Source organism: Bufo bufo, chromosome 6, assembly GCF_905171765.1.
Source record: "Bufo bufo chromosome 6, aBufBuf1.1, whole genome shotgun sequence".
NCBI lineage: Eukaryota > Metazoa > Chordata > Amphibia > Anura > Bufonidae > Bufo > Bufo bufo.
Window position 1 is genome coordinate 414,615,702 of NC_053394.1, and position 23,344 is coordinate 414,639,045.

At 47.1% G+C, this 23,344-nt stretch overlaps 1 protein-coding gene and 1 long non-coding RNA gene across 2 annotated transcripts in view; both read right to left on the bottom strand.

Moving 5' to 3' along the window:
- LOC121006142 overlaps positions 1–23,344 on the bottom strand; it is a 978,004-nt gene that overhangs the window by 916,372 nt on the left and 38,288 nt on the right. The window lies entirely within an intron of this gene.
- SLC38A10 (solute carrier family 38 member 10) overlaps positions 1–23,344 on the bottom strand; it is a 62,769-nt gene that overhangs the window by 3,397 nt on the left and 36,028 nt on the right. The window contains exons 10-15 of the mRNA XM_040439080.1: positions 19,761–19,867; positions 16,789–16,942; positions 10,676–10,843; positions 5,231–5,677; positions 4,533–4,622; positions 493–642 (exon numbers count right to left, since the gene is read on the bottom strand). Of these exons, the coding sequence (XP_040295014.1) occupies positions 493–642; positions 4,533–4,622; positions 5,231–5,677; positions 10,676–10,843; positions 16,789–16,942; positions 19,761–19,867 (1,116 nt within the window). The remainder of the gene's footprint in view (positions 1–492; positions 643–4,532; positions 4,623–5,230; positions 5,678–10,675; positions 10,844–16,788; positions 16,943–19,760; positions 19,868–23,344) is intronic.

Sequence of the window (23,344 nt, forward strand, 5' to 3'; positions counted from 1 at the left end):
TATCTGGTGCATGTGCTATACAAGGATGGTGACCGCTGGGGGCTGCATCCTGTACAGGACTTCAGGGCCAGGAGTGTATCTGGTGCATGTGCTATACAAGGATGGTGACCGCTGGGGGCTGCATCCTGTACAGGACTTCAGGGCCAGGAGTGTATCTGGTGCATGTGCTATACAAGGATGGTGACCGCTGGGGGCTGCATCCTGTACAGGACTTCAGGGCCAGGAGTGAATTTGTTTTCACTGCCTGGCCTGTCAGTCAAAGTGGTGAGACGAGGAACAGAGCCTCTGGGTGCAACTGCAATGTGCTCATTGCACCAAATCGCTAATTCACATATTATAAAACAGCGGTTTTCTCAACATTGCGGCCACCTATAGAGATGGAACCAACAGCTGAGAAGCGCACATCTCGCATGTCAGCCGGATCTATGCTGATATATGTGGTGACTGGACTTCTATTCGAGGCCACCATGCTACTCCTCAGACACGGCTCACCTTGCTGCCCCTGGTGAATTTCCAGGTGCTGCTCCTTGATCACCTCCAGCAGCTTCTCCTGCTGGTCCAGGAGACGCTTCTGCTGCACCTGCTGCTCTTTGATGACTTGTAGCAGGATGGCGTGATCCAACATCTCGGCTTTGCCAGCTTCTGCAAACCAAAAAAAAAAAAACACAGAACATCCAGTGACTGGCACAGATTATGATATCTGTCTGCAGTTATCAACAGGCTAAAGTATTCCACCCTCAGGTCACAAAACCCTCCAACCTTCCTGCATGCAGCATCCTGCCGGTCCTCTCTGACCCTGCATCTCCCCGCTAGTTCAGTGCTCTGGTTGGCTGAGCATGCATGTTTACGGCCATAAGAGAGGGGGATGCAGACAAATCAGGCACCGCTTAGCTCATCTGCTCAGCTACTCAACACTACAGTTGTATTGGTTATGCCATCACTTATCTGGGGGCACAGCAGCCCCGTGGGACTTTTGCCCGGCACTGATGCCGTGCAGTTACTGCAACATGATTCAATCCCATTCACACGACCGTAAGTGTTTTTGGTCCATAAACTGCAGATCTGCAAAACACCGATAACATCCATGTGCACGGTGCATCACGTGCGAATCCTTTCACTTCAATGGGTCCGTCGTCCTATCTTCTGTGGCGCGGCTGCACGGATATAGCATGCCGCAAAAGATAAGGCATGTCCTATACTGCTCTGCAACATGCAGACCATGGAACCATTGAAGTCAAAGGGTCTGCACCATGATTCGGTCTGCACACAGCTGGTATCCGGGTTTTGCGGATGCAGAGTCTGTGGACATGGCTGTGTGAATACCCCCTCGAGGCCAGAAGCACATGAGCATTTATGCTCCCTCTACGCAAAAAAAAGTCCCAACCTGGCCGCGGGTCTAATGACCAGAAATAACGGCATCCCTATGATGCTCTCAGTTCGGGTCATTACACCGGTGGTTGGCTGGGATTTGCAAGTGTAGCAGAGCACAAATGGACCTGTATTACGGTGAAGATGGTCTAAAGGGGTGGTTTAAAAAGGGACCCATGTGTTAAAGTGATCTGAGGGTGGAAGAACAAATCTAGGTCCCTTCACTACTGGATGAAATACGCCAAAAATGATATCTGGACAGTACATCAAGGCTACAAGATGGAGATTAGTCCTTCTACGAAATCTGGATTGTGAGGTCTACTTAGGAATGGATCACACAGCGCTCTACACTACACATGCATCGTGTGGCCATGCTTACGTTCTGCTAGCCTCCTAAGCTCCGCTGTGAGGGATCCAGGAAAGCATGAAGAAAAGAGAAAACAGATGACAGCAGAGAGTTAGGAAATCCAGAACTAAGCTGCACGTATCCTGGGATCAACGCCAGTCAGCAACACATATTCCCAGGAGTGCACACCCATAGAATTGTATATAGGAGGCAGTATTATATCAGTTATATTCTTGTACATAGCAGCAGTATTATAGTAGTTATATTCTTGTACATAGGAGCAGTATTATATCAGTTATATTCTTGTACATAGCAGCAGTATTATAGTAGTTATATTCTTGTACATAGGAGCAGTATTATAGTAGTTATATTCTTGTACATAGGAGCAGTATTATAGTAGTTATATTCTTGTACATAGGAGCAGTATTATAGTAGTTATATTCTTATACATAGCAGGCAGTATTATAGTAGTTATATTCTTGTACATAGGAGGCAGTATTATAGTAGTTATATTCTTGTACATAGGAGCAGTATTATAGTAGTTATATTCGTGTACATAGGAGGCAGTATTATAGTAGTTATATTCTTGTACATAGCAGTATTATAGTAGTCATATTCTTGTACATAGGAGCAGTATTATAGTATTTATATTCTTGTACATAGGAGCAGTATTATAGTAGTTATATTCTTGTACATAGGAGGCAGTATTATAGTAGTTATATTCTTGTACATGGGAGCAGTATTATAGTAGTTATATTCTTGTACATACGAGCAGTATTATAGTAGTTATATTCTTGTACATAGGAGCAGTATTATAGTAGTTATATTCTTGTACATAGGAGCAGTATTATAGTAGTTATATTCTTGTACATAGGAGCAGTATTATAGTAGTTATATTCTTGTATATAGGAGCAGTATTATAGTAGTTATATTCTTGTACATAGGAGGCAGTATTATAGTAGTTATATTCTTGTACATAGGAGCAGTATTATAGTAGTTATATTCTTGTATATAGGAGCAGTATTATAGTAGTTATATTCTTGTACATAGGAGCAGTATTATAGTAGTTATATTCTTGTACATAGGAGGCAGTATTATAGTAGTTATATTCTTGTACATAGGAGCAGTATTATAGTAGTTATATTCGTGTACATAGGAGGCAGTATTATAGTAGTTATATTCTTGTACATAGCAGTATTATAGTAGTCATATTCTTGTACATAGGAGCAGTATTATAGTATTTATATTCTTGTACATAGGAGCAGTATTATAGTAGTTATATTCTTGTACATAGGAGGCAGTATTATAGTAGTTATATTCTTGTACATGGGAGCAGTATTATAGTAGTTATATTCTTGTACATACGAGCAGTATTATAGTAGTTATATTCTTGTACATAGGAGCAGTATTATAGTAGTTATATTCTTGTACATAGGAGCAGTATTATAGTAGTTATATTCTTGTACATAGGAGCAGTATTATAGTAGTTATATTCTTGTATATAGGAGCAGTATTATAGTAGTTATATTCTTGTACATAGGAGGCAGTATTATAGTAGTTATATTCTTGTACATAGGAGCAGTATTATAGTAGTTATATTCTTGTATATAGGAGCAGTATTATAGTAGTTATATTCTTGTACATAGGAGCAGTATTATAGTAGTTATATTCTTGTACATAGGAGCAGTATTATAGTAGTTATATTCTTGTACATCGGAGCAGTATTATAGTAGTTATATTCTTGTACATAGGAGCAGTATTATAGTAGTTATATTCTTGTACATAGGAGGCAGTATTATAGTAGTTATATTCTTGTACATAGGAGCAGTATTATAGCAGTTATATTCCTGTACATAGGAGGCAGTATTATAGTAGTTATATTATTGTACATAGGAGGCAGTATTATAGTATATTCTTGTACATAGGAGCAGTATTATAGTAGATATATTCTTGTACATAGGAGGCAGTATTATAGTAGTTATATTCTTGTACATAGGAGCAGTATTATAGTAGTTATATTCTTGTACATAGGAGCAGTATTATAGTAGATATATTCTTGTACATAGGAGGCAGTATTATAGTAGTTATATTCTTGTACATAGGAGCAGTATTATAGTAGTTATATTCTTGTACATAGGAGGCAGTATTATAGTAGTTATATTCTTGTACATAGGAGCAGTATTATAGTAGTTATATTCTTGTACATAGGAGCAGTATTATAGTAGTTATATTCTTGTACATAGGAGGCAGTATTATAGTAGTTATATTCTTGTACATAGGAGCAGTATTATAGTAGTTATATTCTTGTACACAGGAGCAGTATTATAGAAGTTATATTCTTGTACATCAGAGCAGTATTATAGTAGTTATATTATTGTACATAGGAGCAGTATTATAGTAGTTATATTCCTGCACATAGGAGCAGTATTATAGTAGTTATATACCGTACATGTATGATGTGGAACTAATGTGGAGTGGTGGATCTGCATTACAGCTGAGCATTGAGGCACTGTACACACATTGCTGGTCAGCAGCTAATACCTTGTGATATCAGTAGTTAGGCATATATGCCATTTTTTTGTATAGGAAAGCTGGGTGCCAACAACTGTGAGAAGCTGTAATGGAGACCATATTGGTTGTCACTCAACTTTCTAATAACATGACAGCAAAGCAGAACTCGAGGACAAACAGAATGAACTTGACTTTGGAGTAACATCACTGTGGTCGGAGCAGATCAGGAGTCACGCTCGGCAATGCAGAAACCTTCTCACAAGGCAGAATTTTTCATGGCAGGGTGAACACTGAGAAAAGCACCAACCTTCTTGGTTTTCAACAGCCTTCATCTCGACATTTCTCACATCACGCTGCTCAGGTCCTGTGTCGTCAGGTGCTTTCTCTTTCTTCTCATCTGGAAAAGCATTGAAAAGGTCACATTCAGAGCACACCAGATCTTTTCTATGCGCATCTAATCTTGTTAAAGCGTGCTGAATGTGCAGCGAGAGACAAAGATAACCAAAGTCACCTTCTATGTGACAGAGCTCCACCTGCCGATAAACCAGCGCTACTGCATTTCATTCAATAACTGTCTCCTATTGTTACTGGTTTTACAGGACCTATCCTTAGGATAGCTCACCGATATCAGAATGGCATGTGTCCGACTCTTGGCACACCCGCCGACCAGTTTCAGAAGATCTGGTGCAGGAACCAGACTCTGGAACTATACAGCTCCGAAAGGATGATCTATCCTAAGAAAAAGCCATCATTAAGTCCTGGAAAACAGTCTGTCTTATAAAAAGTCCCTACATTTTCATGGCCATCTATGAAAGAGCATGGCCATAGATTTTCATGGTCTGCCCTCACTGCATACAGGAAGTGCATCAGGTCAGAACATGATAGGAGTCTAGAATTGAGCTGTAATTAAATTTCCTCTTATATTGGAGACCCCATCTAGATAGAAACAGTCGAAGGCTTCCAGTCTGCTCCTCCAATGTCACTGTCCCTTCTCCTCCTCCTCACCTTCTCTGAGCTGCTTCTCGAGGACTTTCTCGGCCAAGGCGAGATCAATTTTTGGTGGCTCTCCGGCTACGACGTCTATGTTCTTCAGGTCATCAGCCTCATCGACTTTCTTTACAGGCTGCTGATCTCGGTCTGCTGGCAGGACATCCAGGTCTTCTTTTACTGGGACCTTCTCCGGCTCTTTGTTGGGTAGGCCTTCTGGCTGTGCGGGCTGCTGGAGGGCCAGTTCGTGGTCTCTCACATCCTTTTCTGCTGGAAGTTGCTCTTTTTGTTCTGGTTGAACTTCTTTTTCCTCCTGTTTTTCATCCCTTGGAGCGTCTCTGACCTCAGCCTCTGGCAGTCTCTTCTCCTCAGACTCCTCCTCATCCTTCTGCTCATCTTCACGGACATCATCCCGTGGGACAGGAGGTTCATGTCTATGAGCATCACCAACCGGGACGGCAACGCCTGCAGATCGGAAGAAGTTGAAAGGATCAGGGTGGCAAAACCGAATGATTACCAAGCATGTCATGCAATAGAAGTCCATGATAAACCCCATCCTATATCAATTATGTTTGCAGCAGTTGGGATCCCACTTTATGGCAGTCCGAGGGCAACGGTCTGGTGATCTGAAATCCCAATCCTGGTGGTGGGAAGGGGGAGATCTGTCCTCGCATTACTTGCCATTTAGAGGTCAGGGAAGCTGACTTACACCTAAAGGATTTATTCTGATTTCCGTGCTTTGAGTCAGGAAGGAATTGGGGCAATTGGCGATCATTGTTTTTTGCCTTCCTCTGGATTAACAAAGTACGATTATAGGATGGACCTGATCAACTATGTAGTTATATTTACTGGGATTTTTTTTTATTTTTGGCAAATTGCTGTTTTTTGTATAGAAGGGATCACTGCAGGTAAGCGGATCACATGCTGTCCTGCTGCCGGAAGCTCCAGTGATCAGCTGTAATCTGGTAACAAGTATTCAATTACCCTACAGCGCCACCACAGGGAAACTGAGGCATTACACAGTGCCCATTGGAATCATAAGCCATCTGTTTAAGGCTTGCCACATGGTTTAGATAACTGTTGGCCATCTCTCTCGACTCCCTATACCAGAGATGCCCAACCTGCGGCCCTCCAGCTGTTGCAAAACTACAACTCCCAGCATGCCCGGAAGGCCTACAGCTATCAGCCTACAGCTATCAGGCTACAGCAGGGAATTGTTGGAGTTGTCGTTTTATAACAGCTGGAAGGCCGCAGGTTGAGCATCCCTGCCCTATACCAACCTTCGGCACAGAGCTGTGAAACTACAACTCCCAGCATGTAGCAGACTTGCTCAACTGTTCAAAAAAAGTGAATGAAGCATTCTGGGAGTTGTGGTTTCAGAACAGCCAGAGGTTGCTGACCCTTCCTTCTTGGCTCAGAATGTATCATGAACAGGAAGAGGGGAGTAAGCAGCTGTCGGACACCTCTGGTAGCGGCTTATCCCCCTGAGATCAAAAGGATTGGACATGTTGAGGTTTAACAGGCCAATACTTATCTCCCCCTGAATCTGCTGTCATGGGAGAGCTGGGACATCCCTCATACACATTAGATGGTCAGACAGCTGGGTAGTGTGTAAGGCCAGCTTAACGCATAGACATCCTGGGTCCTCCACAGGAGAACCGAGGCATTACACTGTGCCTACTGGACTCCATGAGCCGCCTGTGTACTGTACGGACCTGCTGGGTCCTCCACAGGAGAACAGAGGCATTACACTGTGCCTACTGGACTCCACGAGCCGCCTGTGTACTGTACGGACCTGCTGGGTCCTCCACAGGAAAACCGAGGCATTACACTGTGCCTACTAGACTCCATGAGCCGCCTGTGTACTGTACAGACCTGCTGGGTCCTCCACAGGAGAACAGTGGTATTACACTGTCTACTGGACTCCATGAGCCGCCTGTGTACTGTACAGACCTGCTGGGTCCTCCACAGTAGAACCGAGGCATTACACTGTGCCTACTGGACTCCATGAGCCGCCTGTGTACTGTACGGACCTTCTGGGTCCTCCACAGGAGAACCGAGGCATTACACTGTGCCTACTGGACTCCATGAGCCACCTGTGTACTGTACGGACCTGCTGGGTCCTCCACAGGAGAACAGAGGCATTACACTGTGTCTACTGGACTCCATGAGCCGCCTGTGTACTGTACGGACCTGCTGGGTCCTCCACAGGAGAACCGAGGCATTACACTGTGCCTACTGGACTCCATGAGCCGCCTGTGTACTGTACGGACCTGCTGGGTCCTCCACAGGAGAACAGAGGCATTACACTGTGCCTACTGGACTCCATGAGCCGCCTGTGTACTGTACGGACCTGCTGGGTCCTCCACAGGAGAACAGAGGTATTACACTGTGCCTACTGGACTCCATAAGCCGCCTGTGTACTGTACGGACCTGCTGGGTCCTCCACAGGAGAACCGAGGCATTACACTGTGCCTACTGGACTCCATGAGCCGCCTGTGTACTGTACGGACCTTCTGGGTCCTCCACAGGAGAACCGAGGCATTACACTGTGCCTACTGGACTCCATGAGCCGCCTGTGTACTGTACGGACCTGCTGGGTCCTCCACAGGAGAACAGAGGCATTACACTGTGCCTACTAGACTCCATGAGCCGCCTGTGTACTGTACGGACCTGCTGGGTCCTCCACAGGAGAACCGAGGCATTACACTGTGCCTACTGGACTCCATGAGCCGCCTGTGTACTGTACGGACCTGCTGGGTCCTCCACAGGAGAACCGAGGCATTACACTGTGCCTACTGGACTCCATGAGCCACCTGTGTACTGTACGGACCTGCTGGGTCCTCCACAGGAGAACCGAGGCATTACACTGTGCCTACTGGACTCTATGAGCCGCCTGTGTACTGTACGGACCTGCTGGGTCCTCCACAGGAGAACCGAGGCATTACACTGTGCCTACTGGACTCCATGAGCCGCCTGTGTACTGTACGGACCTGCTGGGTCCTCCACAGGAGAACCGAGGCATTACACTGTGCCTACTGGACTCCATGAGCCGCCTGTGTACTGTACGGACCTGCTGGGTCCTCCACAGGAGAACAGTGGTATTACACTGTTCCATACTGGACTCCATGAGCCGCCTGTGTACTGTACGGACCTGCTGGGTCCTCCACAGGAGAACCGAGGCATTACACTGTGCCTACTGGACTCCATGAGCCGCCTGTGTACTGTACGGACCTGCTGGGTCCTCCACAGGAGAACCGAGGCATTACACTGTGCCTACTGGACTCCATGAGCCGCCTGTGTACTGTACGAACCTGCTGGGTCCTCCACAGGAGAACCGAGGCATTACACTGTGCCTACTGGACTCCATGAGCCGCCTGTGTACTGTACGGACCTGCTGGGTCCTCCACAGGAGAACCGAGGCATTACACTGTGCCTACTGGACTCCATGAGCCGCCTGTGTACTGTACAGACCTGCTGGGTCCTCCACAGCAAGAAGCGCTATTTTACACCCCCACCCCCCAGGCAACCCCTTTAATTTTTAGGTTATTCGTTATAATACACAAAAGTGAAACCAGTCTGCATATTTTAACCCTATCAGCTCTCTTGTTTTGTCTCTGTTTTAGTAAATACACGTGTTCCCCAAGAAATAACAATTTTTGAAATATTTTCTCTGCATTGTGAACATACCCTATTATTCCTCCTGGAAATTTTATGACTAAATTGACAACTGGGAGTCAGGGCCGGCCTTTGGGGTGTGCGGGCTGTGCGGCCGCACAGGGCGCCATAGTAACAGGGGCGCTGGGCGGCCGACAGCTCGCAATGTAATCTGCGGCAGGCGAGGCTGTACTTGTGTTCTCCCTCGGGGCGCCCCCTCCATCTCCCCCTCCCCCTCCCCTGTCTGACCTGCCTACTGCCCCCGCCGCTGCCAATAAGAAGAGAGACGGGAGGAGGGGGGGAGGGGCTGTGGCCACTGCGCCACCAATGAAGAAAACTGACCTGAAATACAAATACAGGAGGCGGGTGCCGGAATCAAATAGCCGGCACCTGACCTCTGTGACAGGGAGCTGCGATCAGCTGCAGTTGAGTTAACCCTTCAGGTGCGGTACCTGTGGGGTTAACTGCCGCTGATCGCAGCTCCCTGTCACAAAGGTCGGGTGCCGGCTATTTGATTCCGGCACCCGCCTCCTGTATTTGTATAAGAAACGCACTGCGCCACCAATGTTTATTATACTGGGGTGTTGGGGGGGGCGCACTGCGCCACCAATGTTTGGTATACTGGGGTGTTGGGGAGGCGCACTGCGCCACCAATGTTTATTATACTGGGGTGTTGGGGGGCGCACTGCGCCACCAATGTTTATTATACTGGGGTGTTGGGGGGGGGGCGCACTGCGCCACCAATGTTTATTATACTGGGGTGTTGGGGGGGGGCGCACTGCGCCACCAATGTTTATTATACTGGGGTGTTGGGGGGGGGGCGCACTGCGCCACCAATGTTTATTATACTGGGGTGTTGGGGGGCGCACTGCGCCACCAATGTTTATTATACTGGGGTGTTGGGGGGGGGCGCACTGCGCCACCAATGTTTATTATATTGGGGGGCGCACTGCGCACAACGATGGGTTAGGGAAGTTTCACAGCAGAGTGCGCATGCGCTGGGAGCCTCGCCGGCGGTTAGGGTAGGGAAAAATTATGGGCCAGTGCACAGGTGCGGTGATCGGATGGATGTTCTCAGCAGGACACCGGCCGACACTGCGCATGCACCGGGAGCCTCACCAGCGGTTAGGGTAGGGAAAAAGCACTGGCCCGTACGTAATTTTTCTCTTCCCTAACCGCTGGTGAGGCTCCCGGTGCATGCGCAGTGTCGGCCGGTGTTCAGCTGAGAACATCCATCCGATCACTGCGCCTGCGCACTGGCCCATAGTTTTTCCCTACCCTAACCGCCGGCGAGACTCCTGGCGCATGCGCACTCTGCTGTGAAACTTCCCTAACCTGACGTTGTGCGCTTGCGCGGCGCTGCACACCTCCTCACGTCATGTCCGGTGCGACTGGAAGTGACGAGGGTAGGGAAATCTCACGAAGTAGGGAAGTATAACATTACACCGGCCTTTGGGGTGTGTGGGCTGGTAACTACTTGGTTGGATAGTCAGCCAGCCTATGCCATGATGCCAGCAACAAGCAGTGTTTTTTTATGTTTTTGGGGGGGGGGGGGGGGGCGCCACAAGGTTAGCTCGCACAGGGCGCCTGGACACCTAAGGCCGGCCCTGCTTGGAGTTACCACTCACCAAATCAGTAGGACGTGTGCTACAGACTGGACAGTGTCAAGGGGAATGGCGACGCACAGATGTCAATTTATTCATACATGTTCAGGAGGAATATTAGAGGAACAGCACAATACAGAGTTCTGTCATGGGGAACACAAGTACTTGTTAGGAGAGCCGAGAGGTCTTTAATCGAAGGTACCTTGATCGGGTCGGACAAGTTGCACTTCTTGCTGTTTCTTCTTCCCCTCCTCTTTTTGTGGAACATCCATAGGTCCTTTGATCTGGGGCTGCTCCACCCCTCCCTGCTCTGGGGGCAGCTTGGGTTTGTCCCGGTCATCTGCTGGTTCTTCCACAACTGGTTTCTGGACTGTAGGGAGGAGAAATGGAACATGTTATGAGATTTCTGCTGTGAAGCAGGCAGAATTGTGAATGCAGCTCCTGAGTATAATACAGGCTGAAACAAGATAAATAATATAAACTTTTTGCGTAGAGTTATTTTACATGTAAATTATAAAATGGTGTTTGTTGGTCGACATATTAGGGGACATTTTAGTTTCCCACTTTTTTTTGTTTTTACAGTTTTGAGGAGGTCCTGACCTACGAGCTGCACTATTCTCTTCGGAGAAGTTCTGCATCATGGATTCCATCAGCACTGATTGGACAGGCGGTGTAGGGATACGTCCCATTGACAAGGAGAACAGTAACACCCTGTTGTCTGTATTTTCAGCAGGAATAACAGAGGAATGGCTTAATGCAGATTTATAAGAAGAGAAGCTCCAGAATTATTTTATGGGAAAGACAATTATTTACTAAAACAGGCAAGAAAATTGACCGTTCTTTAGAGAACCAAGAGCCATTGTGCGCCTAGATCCCAGAGTCCATGTTTCACTGTGGTGCAGAGACCGATAGCGAATTTCTGATTGGCTGCTCTGGGCAATAAGACGACTTTTTCACCCAGTTTTAACACTCTAGGAGATCCATACGGTGAGATACGGATATGGAGATAGGTGGGACCCGCACCTACCTCCAGAATGGGCACCGGCCAGGCATCAATGGCCACATCTTAACTAGTCCTATTCGTAAGGAGATAAACATTGGTGAGGCTGCGATTTTTTTTTTTATACTGATTTTATCGAAAACCACTTGTATGACGGAGACATATTACAAATATCTGCATGAGGTCTCAACCTGTCCCTTTATACAGATTAAACTTGTGAGGTAAACTATAAGGACAAACATCAACGGGTAATAGAGACATTGCCTTGGGCACATTCATGTTGCTGGCTGGGAATGCCAAGTTGTTGTGTATAGAGCCATCTATTATGTCTTCAAGGACAGTCGCTGACCTCATTCAACATTCTGCGTGGTCTGTCACATATAATATTGGGTCTGCGACGACCGGCCCCAAACCCACTAAAGGAGGTTGTTTGGGTTCAGAGCTGAACCCGGACATATCCCTGTTTTCACCAAGGCAGCCGCCCCCCCTGATAGGATCATCAGAGCATTTCACGATCTGATGCTCTCACTGAATTGCGCAGGGCAAGGGCTTTTTCAGCAGATCCAGTGACATATCGGGTCTCACTATGGGAATGCTAGGCGGAGGCTTCCACCTAGCAGTGTTCCCAGTGACGGCAATAACGGGCGGGCTTTAGCAAGGTTTTACAGGCTAGGGAAGCACTAAAGCCTGCCTCTTAGTGCCGGTGACATCACTGGGTTCACTGCTAGGCCGAAGCCTCCGCCTAGCATTCCCCTAGTGAGACCTGGTACGACACCAGATATGCTGAAAAAGCCCTTGCCCTGGTCGATTCAGCGGAGGTCCAATGCTCCAGGACGACCCCTTTAAGTGGTACCCCTCTATGCTTATATACCAAAGAGATAAAGGGTAGATCTGGGTAATTTGTACATACTCAGTGTGGGAATATTAGGGCTATACCATCTCAGTGCGATACATTTCCGTACCATGAATAAAGCATCCCTAAGGAAAATTCTGACGTAATGAACCCCTTCATCCCAAGGAGGCAGATTTCGGGAGTACATGGAATCAGAGGAGACAGCAAAGTGGATAGAAACTGGACTACATCTTGCCATAGTCAGTGAATAGGATCACATCCACATCCCATGCCAAAAGTCTGTCGCCCGTGCCTGGCATCGAGGACAGGCTGTGGATGTAGCTTATAGATGGGAGGTGTGACTGCAATAAATCATCTACCAAAAGATCTGAGACTGTGGGAAGTTATTTCCATTTGTCTATTACTTTCAATGAGGTCTTCAACATCCTGGATGGTAATAAGTGAGGATACAATGCCGATATCAGTCCTCTAGGACCTTGCGTCCTAACGGTGCAAGGCTGGGAGAAATGAACGTGTAGTGCCGCTCTCATCTGTGGATATGAAAAGAAAGGGGTCCTAGGAACCCCATATTTAGTAACTATATCAGTATAGGACAACAGCTCGTTGTTTTCATAGACATCTCCTAGGGTTGTGACTCTGTAAGACGCCTACGTGCTAGGCCCATAGACATTGTGCCATAAGGGGATCTCCGCCACCACTGCTGCGAAATGCCCTATAGACTTACTGTCCTGCCAGACCCTCTGTGCTAACCAATGGAGAGGTAGGAGCGGTATTGAAAACGCCGGGGAAATCTCTAACACAGGCCGTAGGGTAGTTAAGTGTAGGTGCTGGCTTAAAAAATATTTCTCCGTTGGTAATGTCCCCTGCACCAACCAGGAGGTGATGAGGCGTAGTTGCCCTGCTAAGTGTACACATAATAATTAGGAAGAGCCATGCCACCTTGTAGCTCAGGGCATCTGTGCCCCTCCAGACAGAGTTAAACCCGTGAGCGACACCAGATAAACCTTCTGGTAACTTTGTCCAATATCCTTTTAGGTATGTGGACTTCCGCGTGCTGAAATAAATACAGGAACCTGGGCAATATAATGAGTTTTATCAGATTCAGTGGCGAGCAGAATCAGAGAGGCAGTGATTGCCAGGCTCAAAACTGATCCTGGGTATTGGCAACCATGGGGGATGTATTGAGTTGCAGCGCCTGGGTATGAGATTTAGTAATAATGATGCCTAGGTATTGAAAGGAGTCTACCACTTTTAGCTGGTGTATGTGTGAGCGGCCCTTCCAACCCTCCCTACTGTGACACAGTGAGGGGTTGTGTCTGGCAAGGCAGGTATTTTCCTCCCAGCAGGTGAGGTCGAATACCGGACCGCAGTTTAAGTGCCGATCCGGGTTTTGGCAGCACCTGGCTGTCCTTAAATAGGCAGCTGGGCTCAGCAGAGATGTTTCTGTTTTTGGGATCTGAGGCTTTGTGCCGTGTTGGAGGGCTGAGAGACACACGCTGGGGAAACAGGCCCCCTAAACCCTGCTGTGGACTACTGGAGGCAGAACTGCCAGCAAGGTGACTTGTGTCATAAGAACTTTCCATTGTGTGTGAATTAACACCAAGATATACCGATTTCTCCCAGTTCACATGCGGTCCTGAATGACAACAATGACAGTCTAAAGCTGAGGACCAGAAGTGTTGTCATCAGGAAGGTACAGCTCGAGGAGGAAGAAGCCTGGATCTGGAATATAAGGCCTGTTTTACAAATGATTTTGCTGCCAGATCCAGTTTGTTCGGTTTACAGATCGGACATAAAACCACAGCTTGCAGCGGGTTTTGTGTCCAGTCAAAAAATGCCACAAAACAGAACTGAACGCATCCTGATCCTTTTTTTTCCCATTTTGGTAATGGGGACAAAACAGACTGCTTTGGCCCAGTTTTGAGACCCTCAAAACCAGAATGCCACAACGCAAGTGTGAAACAAGCCTTATTCGGAAACCACTTCAGTCTGTATGGATTTTACCCTCCATGTCATGGCACTTTTGCCCTGTGTTGTAAGCAGGGACCAGTACTGACCAGTACAACCAGTAAACATGTACATAGTAGTCATTAACACCAGTCTGAGATAATCTGCTAGGGATGGGGGGGGATGTAAACAGGACACAAGTGATTTTCCCTGGTGTTCTCCGCAGGACTATTTGAGGATATCCAGGTAGCAGCTCTGACCTCTGTTTCCTCACTGTATTCTGCACAATGTCAGGAAGCAGCTGGAAAGCCCTGATCATAAACACTGATCTGAAACCAGAAGAATCCCCAATGCTCCTTACATCAGCACCGCATCCTTGAGTTGTGAACTTTCATTATAATTGGTCTGCAGGTCTAATCTCACATGAACCACCTGACAGATCAGCTGGGAATATCTTAAGACATGTGGACACAAACAATGAAAAGAAGGTTCTTTCCCACAGCACTTGCTTGACGATGACAACCCAACAACCAGACCGCGCGTGCGAGACATAAACATACATCACATGGTCTGCCAGAGGTCGGATCAAATATTGATGGCCTCTCCTAAGGGTACTATCACACTTGCGTCAGTTTTCCGGTACAGAGTTCCGTCCTAGGGGCTCCATACCGGGAAAAAACTGATCAGTTTTATCCTAATGCATTCTGAATGGAGAGCTATACGTTCAGGATGCATCAGGATGTCTTCAGTTCAGTCCTTTTACAGTATTTGGATGGAGGAAAAAAAAAAAAAAAAACGCAGCTTGCTGCATTTTTCTCTCCAGCCAAAAATCCGGAACACTTACCGGAATGCCAGATCCAGCATTTTTTTCCATTGGAATGTATCAGTGCCGGATACGGCATTAAAATTGCCGCATTGACGGATCCGGTCTTCCGGTCAGCGCATGTGCAGACCTTTATAAATGGTGTAATCCTGGGGCTCCGATCGGTTACCATGGCAGCCAGGACGCTACTGAAGCCCTGGCTGCCATGGTAACCTCCCTGCTGCTGTGTGTACTATGCACAGGGCAGCAGGGACAGTGCGAGGTCCTATTCACCCTAATAGATCTCTATTAGGGTGAATAGGACAAGGGTTCTAGCCCCTAAGGGGGCTAATAGTAAATAGAAAGTAAGAAAAAAAAAAAAAAAGGTTAAAAAAAATATATACTAAAAGTTTAAAATCGCTCCCTTTCCCAATTTTACATACTGAAGTATTAAATATTAAAAAATATTTCCTACCATATACCCTAGACCACCAAGAGTAAGGCTACTGTCACACTAGCATATTACTGGATCCGGCAGGGTTCAGCAAAATTGCTTCCATTACTGATAATACAACCGTCTGCATCAGTTACGAACGGATCCGGTTGTATTATCTGTAATATGGCCAAGACGGATCAGTCATGAACTCCACTGAAAGTCAATGGGCGACGGATCAGTTTTCTATTGTGTCAGAGTTAAACCCCCACCATACACCCTAGACCAGTATTCCTTTACCCCAATCCTGAGGGCCCACCTGACTGTCATGATTTGAGAATATCCCACAGAATGAATACAAGTCCTGATGCATGGACAATTATTACATCACCTGCTCAATACTAAAGGAAAGGAATGACCGGCAGGTGGGCCCTGAGGACTGGAGTTGAGGAACACGGCTTTGGACCACCAGGGAATTAAAGGGAACCTGTCATCTGGATTTTGGGTATAGAGCTGAGGACATGGGTTGCTAGATGGCCGCTAGCACATCCGCAATACCCAGTCCCCATAGCTCTGTGTGCTTTTATTGTGTAAAAAACCCGATTTGATACATATGCAAATTAACCTGAGACGAGTCAGAGCTTGAAAATATGACTCTTCTCTGGTCACACAAGTAAGATAGGACTCTTTTATGTTAATTTGCATATGTATCCAATCGTTTTTTTTACACAATAAAAGCACACAGAGCTATGGGGACTGGATATTGCGGATGTGCTAGCGGCCATCTAGGAACCCATGTCCTCAGCTCTATACCCATAGAGCACATTTGTCTCTCTCTCTCTTCCCCGCTGCATAGGACGGAATAGAGACGGGCCCATGGACTTCTACTGAGTGTCTCCTCCAGTGATATGCAAGAGCTTCAGCACTCAGACCCTTACCAATCAAAACTTTTGATATGTCTCTATGATGTCAAAGTTTCTCCGAAAACACAGTCACCCTCTCTTCCACCCTAAACCTCCAGTGTTAGAGACATTAACCCATTCGCTAACGTACACCAGGGATGTTTTATGGGGTTGACCCAAATCAGAAAAATGGCTGCTTTCTTCCAAAAACAGCGCCACACCTGTCTATGGGTTGAGTCTGGTATCGCAGCTCAGATCCACAGAGATGAATGGAGCTGAGCTGCAATATCGCATACAACCTGTGGACATTAGTGGCGCTGTTTGGCAGGCAAAAGCGACACATAATCAAAGATTGATATTCAAGTAAACGTAGCTTACCTGATATTTTGGGAATGTCCTCCTCCAGTTCCCCCTCTTTAAACCCTTCTCTTCCCTGGAGATCAGGTTTGATCTGTACGGATGGCTCCTCCTGGACGGTCAAAGTTGTATAAGTGCTGATCACCAGAATGACAAGGCCGACGCCAAAGATAAACTGTACATAAAGGGAAGAGAGGCCCAGATGAGCAAGAGCGCCACTTACAGGCTGCACATAACATAGGGATCATTTGGGTCACTAGAAATATCTATACACAGGCATTTATTTAAAGGGGAAAGACACCTAAAAGTGAGACATGACCACATGGTGGCGCCTTTGAGCTTGGAGCTCCTCCCATTTCCAAAACTAGAGCTTTAACTCCTTGATCTCTTCCCCTGCCACTGAACTTCATAAACTCTCTAAATCTAAGCCAAGACGCGCTTCGAGCCCTGGGCCCACTGAGACCGGAAGTCACATGGATGATCTGACAACACGGGAAGCAGCTTCTGACCTCAGTGTCATCTACATCCTGGAGCAGACATCCTGGGGCAGTCCTCCCCCAGCTCTATGAAGGGTTAATCGCTGCCTATTCTTGCTGTGTAGAACATAAGTCCGCAGTCTCATGGTGTCCCCCGACCGAGTGCCATTAGTGCCCTGACCTAAATTTCCTAAGACTGTGGTTTCCTTTTACCCGGTATAGCTGCTGCTTGGCCGCAAATGGGATGTGGCGGTAACGTGAGGTCACTGGAGCACAAAGGCACTTTCAGCCTGTGCCCGCTGGGAGCCGCGGTGCAGAGCTGCTGAAATGCCAACTTATCTGTGCAGCTCCCTGCATCTCACAGGAAAATGTCACCCAGGGGGTGCAGGGTAAAAGTCATGGCCGCGCAGCAAGGGGGAGACTGCTGCAATGTAAACTAAATGCAATTCTGTATACTTTGCGTTCCGCTTCCTCGCCATTTCCAAATTCTGTGCTTGCTGTCAGTGAATGGAAATAAACCTGAATGAAATCCAGCGTTATCCTGGCTATGTCTTGTTGACATGGCTGCAAGGTTTGTCATGGGACCCTGTGCGAGCAGGATGGATTGTTTCTATTCACTGGCAGCTTGCAGAGATCTTGGAATTGGCAATGAATTTATGCACGGTTCAATGTTTCGGGGCTGGATAATTGCAGAGGTCTCCATGATTTACAACATTCACAGCAACGCGGCATTTTAATGGGAATCGCTTCCAGTCTGATGATAGAGCAGGAGGCGGTGGCCGCAGTTTAGGAGAAGTAATTTGGGGAATTGTTATTTGAGCAATTACTTACATCAGAGCTGGGTCACTTCTGATTCAACCAAGATGAATCTATTATTCCCAATGTGGAATTGTCCGTGGAAAAACAGATGATGGAAGGAATTACTATCAATGAACGGCCGTTAAAAGGGTCCTCCCCTTATGGACAATTCCTTTTTGTGAGAAGGGTCCCTTAATTACATGATCCCCCTGCTGTTCTGACAGACAACCTTTCATGTGAATTGACAGTGTGCAATGCCTAATTCTCCCTGTGGAGGAGCTGCAGGGAAACTGAACACTCAGATTCCAGGTGATCGCTGAGGGTCACTTAGCCTTACCCAACCACCCACAGTACCTCACAGCTATATAGTCTCTAACCACGTCCGTGCCCTTTTCATCCAATGGAAAACTTTACCAAAACACTTTATTCATCCTGGGCAGTGTATGCAAATTGGCAGCTTTTTTTAATTTATTTTAGATCCTGCGCATGCGTCGTTCCGTTTCATTTTCAGCGGCTGTGCGGTGAGCCCATCTTCGGTGTACCCAGGAGTCGGCGACTGCGCAGTGAGTTTGTCAAGCCAGGTACATTGAAGATCAGCTTACCACTCAGACCCTGAAACTGAAAGGCGCATGCGCGGGATCTCAGGCAGGGAAAAGAGGCAGGATGGAGGCATGGCTAGCTTGACTTGGACTGTCAAGACCGCTGCCCTCTTGACTTCAAGCAGCCAATTTGCAGATGCAGACATCGTTGGAGACATTGATGACTATCGCTGTGAGGTACTGCGGGCGGTTGGGGAGGTAATATCATGATGTCAGGATCCCTTTAAGTGGGCTGTCCAAGTTAACTAGAAATTAAGCACTTCTAATGATTATGAATTGTTCAAAGTGGAGAACCCCTTTAACTAAGAATTTTCCAAGCCAGACAACCCCTTTAATGATTGAATTTCACACTGAGAAAGTCTGACTGCTCAATGTGTTGCTCTCCCTAAGGCTCCTCATCATTCTTCAGACCAGGATCCAGGTGTCGCTGCCCTTCAGGGGTCACCAAATAACCATGTTGTCAGCTGGAATTAAGGGCCACTAAAAATTAAAAAGGACAATCGCAGGTTCTCATCTCTTCACAGCCCTGATAATTTGCCCTTTTCAACTTCCGCTCGCCTGTATGGACTCCTGCTTCTCTCTGGCTCTTAACTAAGGCAGTCAAGGCCCAGGGCTTCCTGAACTGCCGTAATTAACTACTCGTTGGCAGAATTATAAGACGCTGGAGTGCCTGGCTGTAACATCTGTACTAAGCAGGGACTGGGGTGTTCAGATGCCTCACATGACACAATACTGCGCAGTCACTTTGAGTCTTAAAGGGGTATTCCTATATGGGACATTGATGGCACATCGCTAGCATATGCCATCAATGGGACCTGCTCCTATCCCTGAAGTGAAGAAAGAGCAGCCACTCATTAACAGCTGCCCTCCGCTCATCGTTATGGGAGTTCCGGAAACAGCAGAGAGCCGACTAGTCTAACTCAGGCAGTCCCATAGTGGTGAATGATGGTAGCGCTTGCGCAGTGTACTCTCCTTCACTTCAGGGGTCCCATTCTCTAGATCGGAGTGGGTCCCAGAGGTGAGACCCACACCTTACTTACACTAATGGCATGTCCTTGCAATAACCCCTTTAAGACTGGTTGTATGTAGACATCACCCTATAGGAAGGTGGAGCACAGACCTGAGATGCAAGGCCCTTCTTGTGGATCTTCTTATAGATGATGGCAGGGCAGATGAAGCAGATCAGGCTCCCCATAGTGGCGCCAGTCATTCCAAGGATGGTCTCCACTGAAAGTGAAATGAAAGGAGCATGACCAGTGCACATGTCAATATAGAAGTTTATGATGCCGGATTATTGGACATCCAGAAACAGGACGTCTGATGGTCCAGAACAACACGCAGAAGTGTCCCCAATGAATACAGTGCTTTGAAGGGGTTGTTTGGGACTCAGGCTAAAAGTAGGCAATGGTACAAAACAATGAAATACCCTATAATCACCTGTTCAATCGGTCCCTACCATCTTGGGGTGAAACTGAAGCAAGATCGGGTTGTAATAGTTTAATCGTCTCCTTTAAAGGGGCATCTGTCAGCAGTTTTGTACCTATGACACTGGCTGACCTGTTACATGTGCACTTGGCAGCTGAAGACATCTGTGTTGGTCCCATGTACATATGTGCCCGCATTACTGAGAAATATGATGTTTTAATATATGTAAATGAGCCTCTAGGAGCAAAGGGGGCGTTACCATTACACCTAGAGGCTCTGCTCTCTCTGCAACTGCTGCACCCTCCGCACCAAGCAGTGAAAAAGTCATCATACCTGGCCCTATGAAAGTGCAGAGGACACAGCAGTTGCAGAGAGGGCAGAGCCTCTAGGTGTAATGGTAACGCCCCCGTTGCTCCTGGAGGCTCATTTGCATATATTAAAACATAATTTTTCTCAGCAATGCGGGCACATAGGAACATGGGAACAACACAGATGCCTTCAGCTGCCAAACGCACATTCAACAGGTCTGCCAGTGTCATAGGTACAAAACTGCTGACAGATGCCCTTTAAAGGAGACGATTAAACTATTACAACCCGATCTTGCTTCAGTTTCACCCCAAGATGGTAGGGCTTGGTCGATTTCCACTCTGACCCGTTTTGAGACTCCCTCTATCTTAACAAGGCATAGAGTAAAGGGATGTCCTGATGGAATATAAGGAAAAGGTCTTTAAATAGTTTATCAAATGCTATATCAAGTTGCGAAACGGATCGACCATTGGATCAGATTGGATCATCGCCCGTCTGGTAGTCGGTGCTGTTTACTGACTTCTCATAGGCTTCAGACCTGCTCCACCCACCACTGCCGATACCAAATGACATCTGTTATTTCTGAAAAGCGGCTTATGCAGAAGTTGGGTAAATGTTGACATGCCCTGAAAATCCAAATCCGCACTGAGTCACCCCAGTGCTGCCAATGTATTGCAGGGTCTTGTAAAATCCAGAGATTTTATTTCACGCCTTTGCCAGGCGCGTGTTGTAACCTCACAGCATGAAACAGACTCTCAGAGCCAAGTCCCAGAAGTGCTGGCGCAGGCAGGAGGACGGTCTGTTCTCACCCTTGTGCATAGTGCAGAAGGAGATAAGGGCACCCTAGAAACCTACTGCAGTACCTGGAGGAATCACCTAGGAGGCGCTGCTCATAAGAAGAGGCTGGAACAATTGTATGTTGGCCATGAAACAGACTGAAGTAGTTATGCCCAACCTTCGGCCCTCCAGCTGTTGTAAACTACAACTCCCAGCATGCCTGGACAGCCTACAGCAGAGATGCTCAACCTGCGGCCCTCCAGTTGCATGCTCGTACAGCCTACAGCTATCGTCCTACAGCAGGGCATGGTGGGAGTTGTAGTTTTACAACAGCTGGAGGGCCGCAGGTTGAGCATCCCGAGCCTACAGCTATTAAGGCATGCTGGGAGTTGTAGTTTTGAAACAGCTGGAGGGCCGCAGGTTGAGCATCCCTGGACTAAACCATTAGTAATTATCAGTTGCGTAAGTTGCTGGAAAATTTTGACGATGCTCTATGTAACCATTAAAACCCAGTTACACATTTTTTTAAATGTACATAAATAATAAAAAAAAACACAAAAAAAAAAAAAAAAAAAAACACAACAACAACTTTGTTTTACCATTTTGTGTGACATTTTTGACTAATTTTAAACCCATTTGGTTGCCCTTGGAAACAGACAACAGCTCAGTTCAACCCTACTACCAGTTGTCACTTAAAGAGCATGTCAGCAGGATCACCTCTATTATACCAGGCACATTGCCTGGGACGGTCGATCCAGCTGATTAAGATAATACCTGCCTTGTGAAAATCAGTTGTGGCATTCCCAAGAGAATTTTTCCTTATGCAGATGAGGGCTTCAGTGCACTGGAAAGCTGAGGTGCACTGAGAGGCTAGTCCCGCCCCTCAGTGCACTGGAAAGCTGAGGTGCACTGAGAGGCTAGTCCCGCCCCTCAGTGCACTGGAAAGCTGAGGTGCACTGAGAGGCTAGTCCCGCCCCTCAGTGCACTGGAAAGCTGAGGTGCACTGAGAGGCTAGTCCCGCCCCTCAGTGCACTGGAAAGCTGAGGTGCACTGAGAGGCTAGTCCCGCCCCTCAGTGCACTGGAAAGCTGAGGTGCACTGAGAGGCTAGTCCCGCCCCTCAGTGCACTGGAAAGCTGAGGTGCACTGAGAGGCTAGTCCCGCCCCTCAGTGCACTGGAAAGCTGAGGTGCACTGAGAGGCTAGTCCCGCCCCTCAGTGCACTGGAAAGCTGAGGTGCACTGAGAGGCTAGTCCCGCCCCTCAGTGCACTGGAAAGCTGAGGTGCACTGAGAGGCTAGTCCCGCCCCTTAGTGCACTGGAAAGCTGAGGTGCACTGAGAGGCTAGTCCCGCCCCTCAGTGCACTGGAAAGCTGAGGTGCACTGAGAGGCTAGTCCCGCCCCTCAGTGCACTGGAAAGCTGAGGTGCACTGAGAGGCTAGTCCCGCCCCTCAGTGCAATGAAGTCCTCATTTGCATAAATAATAAAATACTTTTTGCTCTGGAACGCTGCAACTCATTTTCACAAAACAGCTATCATTTTAATGAATAGAATGAACCCTACCAGGCAATATGCCTGCTTTAATAGGGTTGATCCTGTGGACAGGTGCTCTTTAACCACTTGTCGACCGCCCGTTGACGACGTCCAGGCGGTCGGCATATACCTCTGCACGGACATTTTGAAACGTCCATGCAGCTGCGAGAGCAGGGAGCCTCAGAGAAGGCATGGACGGCACGGTGCATAGTGAAGTGTGGCTTCCTGCTCCGGTCCCAGTGATAATGTGATCACCAGCGGCTGGGAACCTCCACAAGCTGCTGGGTCTAACTGGGGTTACTATGTCAGTCCAAAATACAGGAGAAATCAGCAATAAATAAATAAATGTAAAGTTAAATGTGCCCCAAAAAAGGGGAACATAGAGTAAAAATTAAATGGGGGAAAAAAAAAAAAAAAAAAAACAACAACACACAAACATAGCCCATACATCCCATATATCAAAACGGCCATTATGGAGATAAAAAAAAAAGACAAAAATAAAGCCTCACGTATGACCCAAAAAATTATTTACATAACCAAACTGAAACAAAAGTTATGGCTTTCAAAGGCGCATGTACAGAAAAAAAAAACGGGTAAATGGGCCCGGTCAGGAAAACGGGTAAATGGGCCCGGTCAGGAAAACGGGTAAATGGGCCCGGTCAGGAAA